The following is a 6,624-nucleotide window of genomic DNA, read 5'->3' on the forward strand; positions in this document are numbered from 1 at the left end:
TTGTTTTATACTACCATCAAAAAGTTATTTTTCAAAATAATAATACTCACAAACCATCCACATGTTTGGTAATTTACTCATTTTACACACACACACACACAAAAGCTAATCAAGATACTTTTTAATTTATTTTTATTCATCATATAATTGATAAAAGCTTTTGTCAAAAATTTATTATTGAGTTAGATAAGATTTCCTAAACACCCTTGAATCAAAGAGTTGGAGGGTCAATGTGTCATTCATTATACTTTAGGTAGTCTAAATGAATTTAACCAAACTTAAGCGAGTTTCCAGGATATTTCCTTTTTTGCTCACTCACCAAATAAAGACCAGTAAACGCTTGGACCCAAGAGAAAACCCCCAAAGTCATCCCCTTTGGGGTCACAAATCTTCTCCTACACGCCTCTCTTAAATCTCTCAAGAACACTCTCCGATCAAAACACACTTCAATTAATCCTAACCCAGATTCCATCAATCACCAACACACCTTCAATCGATCGAAAAACAGCTGTTCTCTGCCCCAATTTGATGGGTTCTGACTTGATTGAAGCAGTGACGGTTTCAAAGTCAAAGTCGGCGCCCTCTGCCGGAAAGTGCTTTCCACCTGGTTTCAGATTTCATCCGACTGATGAAGAATTGGTTCTTTATTACCTGAAGAGGAAGATCTGTGGTCGATCGCTCAAGCTCGACATCATCGGCGAAGTTGATGTCTACAAGTGGGACCCAGAAGAGTTACCTGGTATGTATACATTCCTTCGCTTAATTTTACTATATTTTATTGTCATTTGATATCATTAACTGTATTTGGATTTGTTTACTGATATGGGTTTCGTTTTTTTGTTGAATATACGTATATGATCTTATTTCATGAAGTGTTTTGATTCTGTGATTATTTCGTCGTTAGGGTTTGTTTATTTTGATTTCCTTTGATTGTTGAATCATTAGGTTTATCACTTTTTCAAGTGCTTCGATTATGTGATGATCATGGGGTTGATTCTGTATAGTCTGGTTATTTGGATCTTGTTACTTGAATTACTTACATGATTGTTTATTACCTATCTTGATCTTGTCATGTACAATCTTGTTGGATTTTGATTCTTTTGTTGTATGCTATTGTTTGATTAGAGGAATGTTTGGTTGTATTGTTGTTTTGAAAGTGATCATGTGAAAGAATCTTTAAATCTTTAAATCTTTCAACAATTGATACTAACTAATCTCTTCTCAAATTCAGGTCAATCCAAACTAAAATCAGGTGATCGACAATGGTTCTTTTTCAGCCCACGAGATAGAAAGTATCCAAATGGTGGAAGATCAAGCCGAGCAACAATGAATGGTTATTGGAAAGCAACAGGAAAAGACAGAATCATCAAAAGGAAATCATTTCCAGTTGGAATCAAGAAAACCCTTGTTTATTACCAAGGTCGGGCACCTTCGGGCAGACGAACCGATTGGGTCATGCATGAATACACCATGGATGAAGAGGAGCTCAAAAGATGCCCGTTTACCCAAGAACACTATGTCCTTTACAAAATCTTTAAAAAAAGTGGGCCTGGTCCCAAAAACGGGGAGCAATACGGGGCTCCGTTTGTTGAGGAGGAATGGAGTGATGATGAAGATTGTGTGGATCTTGATGCTTTTTTGGTACAGAAACGGAATCTGATTCCGATTCCGATTGCAGTGGATGATGTGAAAGTTGTTGGAGAAGAAGAAGAGGAGAATGTGTTTACAAATGATATTGTTGAGTTTTTGAACAAGATTATTGATGAACCCGAGATTCCTCCTCAAGTCCCGGAAGTAAAAGAGACTGGGAATTGTTTCATGGAAAGTTGTGGCGATTTGAAAGATTTTCTTGAGTTGGATGATTTGGTTGGTCCTCAGCCCGGAATTGCCGATTCCATTCCGGAGTTCGGGTCTTTGGCGGAATTCGATCTCTACCATGATTCGATCACTAGGTTTGTGGAATATGGGCCTGAAAACTCGGGTCTTGGGAGTGAAGTTTTGAGTCATGGTAATGATGAATTTCAAATAAGTTGTGATTTATGGGATTACAACAATCATGGAGATAGCAGCATCACAACTACTACTACTACTCAAACAACTCAACAAGCTATTTCTTATCCATCATCAGGTACTGATGCCCTTTTTTATTTTTATTCCAATTAAAATTTTGTAAAAAAGTTGGAACTTTAATGGGAAAAGATCTTTTCCCACACTTTTATCTTCTAAGTAATTCTTTTTCGCATCAAGTCCAAAGAAAACAACTCCCATAGAGTAAGCGAGACTGTTTCTGTTTTTATTTTAGATTGAATGAATGTTTAAGTATGAGTAAATGACCATTTTACCCTTGTTGCATTTATGGATGATATGCTAACATTTTAAGAGCTCATGACCAGATGGCAATGGCATGAGCACTCTGAGCTTTGCTCGGGGAGTTCAAGACCAAGCTTTATATTGTACATATAATATATACATGTAATCGTTAGCTGATTACAGAAGTTTTTTTTTTCTTTTTTCGCGTGATTTTTCTAGGTGTATTAATGGAAGAAAATCCTGAATTTTACACAAATCAATGTCCTGAAAATGATGTGGATAATGGCAATGGAACGGGTTCATGGTTCTCAACAGCTTTATGGTCGTTTGTGGATTCAATACCAACAACTCCAGCTTCTGCTTCAGAAGGGAGTGCTCTTGTAAACAAGGCATTTGAAAGAATGTCTAGCTTTAGCAGGGGTAGAAACATAAATTTAGCAGCTGCCGCCGCTTCTGCCGCCAATGGGTCGGGGTTGAAAAGGTTAGAGAAACCGAGTAGTAGGGGTAGGGGTATTGTATTTTTCTCTGTTCTTGGAGTATTGTTTGCTATATTATGGGTGTTTGTAGGGTCATCTATGGAGTTATTGGGTAGGTGTATATGGTAATTAATAGTGATTATGGGTAGCTTGCTTGTTGGTAAAAATGGCTATGTTAGCTGTTTGCTAACGTGCACCGGTCCATGCGGTGTTGTTTGCTAACGTGCACCGGTTTGTTCGGTGTTTTAGTTAACACGGTATGCTACGAGGGTGTAATCATGTGGGTCTAATTTGCAAATAAATGTCATTTTTGTATGTCATGCTTTGATTTTGTATATAAAACATCTAATCATGGCTCACTTGGTAAAAGGCTTGTGGAAGATGTGGGCTTATTGACCCATTGAACCAAGTTCAAATCATGGGACCTGAAAGAGGTTGCTTAGCATCATTGTCAAAAACGAGTCTTCTCCCCATAACCCTGAAATCGGGGTACCCTAAATTTCTTTTTAAAACCATTTTACATTATATTATTATGAGATTTGAGTATTGTTATTGTTTAAGTTTATTTATTGATTTTTGGCCCATGGGTAAATGGTTGAGACATAAAAGTTTATACAAATGCCTTTAGGATGCAATTGCAAGATTAAAATTTTATGAGAAACTAAAGGGTTAAATGATTTGGGTTAATTTATGTTATATGGTATATTCCTTATTTATTCAAAAGATAGTGCTTATATGAAAAATATATACAATAAGGTTGTGGGCTAAGTCAATGTGCATAAATACTAACATATTAACATGTATATATACTAGCTATGTTTGTATGTATGTACATAAGCTTTACCCCCATCAGCTTGTTGATAACTTAACCCGTACCTAGGCCCATGACCTGGCCCATGAAATTGTTGTAGGTTGTATGTAGTTCGTGTACATTGTATGTTTTGAATAAATGAATATACCATTCAACATGGCATTTATGCAAAATTGTGTCTCTCCCTCTCTCTTTCTAAATAGCCTATCTTTCTATCTTGATTGAGTCTTTCTAATTCTTCTCCTTTGTCATTGAATTCTCAACTGATCCTTGTCTCTCTGATCCTTTTGTTCATGATTTCTATGGCGGAACAACATCCTTAACAACCCAACAAATCCTTTGGGGTCATGAAAATCAAATCTTACATCCCTCTTCTCTTGTACCTTGATTCACTAAACTATGATGCGTGTAGAGAACTTTTATCTACATATTGCATAGGTTTTGATTTTATTGATCACATTGATGACACCTATCAAGATTCCATGATCCCACGACAAAGCCCATCGACCCTAAATGGAAATAGATGAACTTTATAATCTAGATTTGAATTGGGGACAGTCTCCTAATTTCTTTCCCCTCTCTTTATCGTAGTATGGTCGGTGCAATTCGGTATCTCACATTCACCGACCCTGACATCTCCTTTGTTGTCCAACAAATTTGTCTTAACGTTGATGAATGTCCTGAAACACATTCGCAAATATATTTGTGGTATTATAGACCATGACCTTTAACTTCATGTATCTCTCTATTCAAGTCTCATAACATACTAAGACGATGATTGGGGGCCGCCTGTCCACCCATCGATCCACCTTGGGGGATTGTGTCTTTGTTGGGAATGACCTGGTATCTTGGACCTACAAGTACAACATACGGTGTAATTTGTTGGTAAAGTGCTGAGCTGAAAGAGATGTTAAATGTAATTGCGACGTATTGGTTAAAACATTGTAACAAAATATATAGATCTCGCTAATTGAGAATTATTGGTTGCATTATAATTGTCATATTACATTACAACTAGATGTCTAAAGCATTGTAATAAAAAATAGCATTTAACAAAAATCATGTCTTCTTCTAGATTAAAGTACGATCGGAACTTAACTTAAGCTACTATTTTATACATTTAGACCAAAAAGAAAATACATATTTGGCTACAATTTATGGCATCTTGAAGCTTATTAACATTTATTATATTATTTATTCTTTATCATTCATATATATATATATATATATATATATATATATATATATATATATATATATATATATATATATATATATATATATATATATATATATATATATATATATATATACCAGTTTTTTATATCGTGGATAATTATAACATCTAAGAGAATAAATGTTTTAGCATAGATAATTTTGTTGGTTATTCTCTTTATTTATTGAAATGCGTAAAATTTAAATAGATAAGTATTTTAGTTGGTTTGTTTGTTGTAATTATAGCTAATTTTCATTAGGGGTGAGCGTTTGGACCGGATCATACCGGTTTTGTAGAAATTGGTAGGCCTTGGATGAAATCTGTTGAGACTTACCAGGTCCAGGTTCGATCCGATCCGATCTGAAGGTCCAAATGCTCATCCCTAGTTTTCATTGTAATAAGACATTAGAAAATTATATAAAACTTTACACTTAGCCAGAGTTTAGTGTTTCTTATACTTTTTATCAAGTGTAATAAACCATTTGTGTACGATGGATACAATGTTAGAAAAGTCAATCTACTAGTTATTGTTACTAATTAAAATTCAAATATGTGATATTTCATTTTGATATATGTGGGTAAATATCGTTGCAGGTCTCGAGATTACGACATTTAATGGAAAACAAGAACACAATTGTACGAATGAGGTTTTGCTGATGAGATATCTAATCAACATCATATAATAGTTTGCATACTTGATGACTTCTTTATAATGTTGCCAATCTAAAAGTCTTGGAGTTAATTATTTTAAATCATGATATCTGTTAGGTTGTAATATTGTTTGTTATTAGTTTTTTATGATGATTTGTTATGTTTTTTTTTTTTGAGATTATAGAAGGCACACAAGAAACATCTCGAAGTAGTTTTTTACACCACATGGTGGTATTTTAGGTTGTTTAGGGATTTCTTGTTGTTTGGCATGAATCATTGTAAAAAGAAAGTTTTATTGATAAAATTTGCCCAATCGTACTTCTAGATTAACAATAGAAATATCAAGGCTGCAACATTAAGTGTGTATGTTGGTTGCAAAACATGTTATTTCTTTCATGTAATTTGTTTGTTCTGCCTAGCTCCTTGCTACCTTAATAAAATCGAAGATGTTCTAAAAAATATTATCATTTAAAAGTGGTGTATCTTATACTTACGTAAAACTGGAAAAAAAAACATCTCAAAAGAATATGACTGATATATGACAAATTGTATGTAAAAATTTTTCCAAGTCGGATTCTATTTTATGAAATATACTGTTAATAGCAACATTTAATGAGCTTTTACTTATAACAAAAAAGATAACAAAAGTTTTTATTTAATTATAAACTTAAAACACACACACACAAAATTTTACTTCCGAAAACAAGTTCTATAAAATAAAATAAGTATATACACTACTCTTTTACAATATATATGGTTGATGTTGTGTCCGTGAGTCTCTATTAGTTATTTCAATAACTGAAATCTAAAACATGAAAGCTTAAATAGTAGATATTTAATCTTGAATCCGGTTAAAAGAAATGAAACAAAAGAAGATTATATAAATGTTTTCGTTGAGATATTTGGATCTAATAAGTAGGGTTGGTGTACGGTTAATCTTAAAAACTCTTTCTATAACGCTTCAACAAAATTCAAAAATTTCTTGTATGTATTACTTAGACTATTCCCATCGGTGATATTTTGGATAGTCAGTCACAAAAAAGCAAAAAAAAAAAAAAAAATCAATTACAACAATCGACTGGTTTAATTGAACAACCCACTAGTTAAAAGAAAAAACGTGAACGGGGACTAGATTGATGATAAATAGAATCCTGGGTTGC

The 6,624-nt window shown here is 33.6% G+C and overlaps 1 protein-coding gene across 1 annotated transcript; it reads left to right on the forward strand.

Moving 5' to 3' along the window:
• The first annotated feature begins 333 nt into the window (after positions 1-333).
• Positions 334-3,101, forward strand: LOC145057365 (NAC domain-containing protein 17-like). The gene is made up of 3 exons (XM_079005184.1): positions 334-739; positions 1,232-2,128; positions 2,530-3,101. Exons 1-3 carry the CDS (start codon positions 529-531, stop codon positions 2,913-2,915), a joined length of 1,494 nt encoding a protein of 497 aa, XP_078861310.1. The 5' UTR covers positions 334-528; the 3' UTR covers positions 2,916-3,101.
• The last annotated feature ends 3,523 nt before the right edge of the window (positions 3,102-6,624 follow it).

The sequence above is a fragment of the Lactuca serriola genome, chromosome 6 (genome assembly GCF_051521515.1).
Source record: "Lactuca serriola cultivar US96UC23 chromosome 6, Lser_US96UC23_V15, whole genome shotgun sequence".
Taxonomy (NCBI): Eukaryota; Viridiplantae; Streptophyta; class Magnoliopsida; order Asterales; family Asteraceae; genus Lactuca; species Lactuca serriola.

Bases quoted from the DNA above. Each gene is read 5' to 3' on its own strand.
- LOC145057365 (XM_079005184.1), top strand. From the start codon at position 529: ATGGGTTCTGACTTGATTGAAGCAGTGACGGTTTCAAAGTCAAAGTCG. The intron at 740-1,231 runs GTATGTATACAT...TCTCAAATTCAG, and splicing joins GGACCCAGAAGAGTTACCTG to GTCAATCCAAACTAAAATCA. The intron at 2,129-2,529 runs GTACTGATGCCC...TGATTTTTCTAG, and splicing joins TATTTCTTATCCATCATCAG to GTGTATTAATGGAAGAAAAT.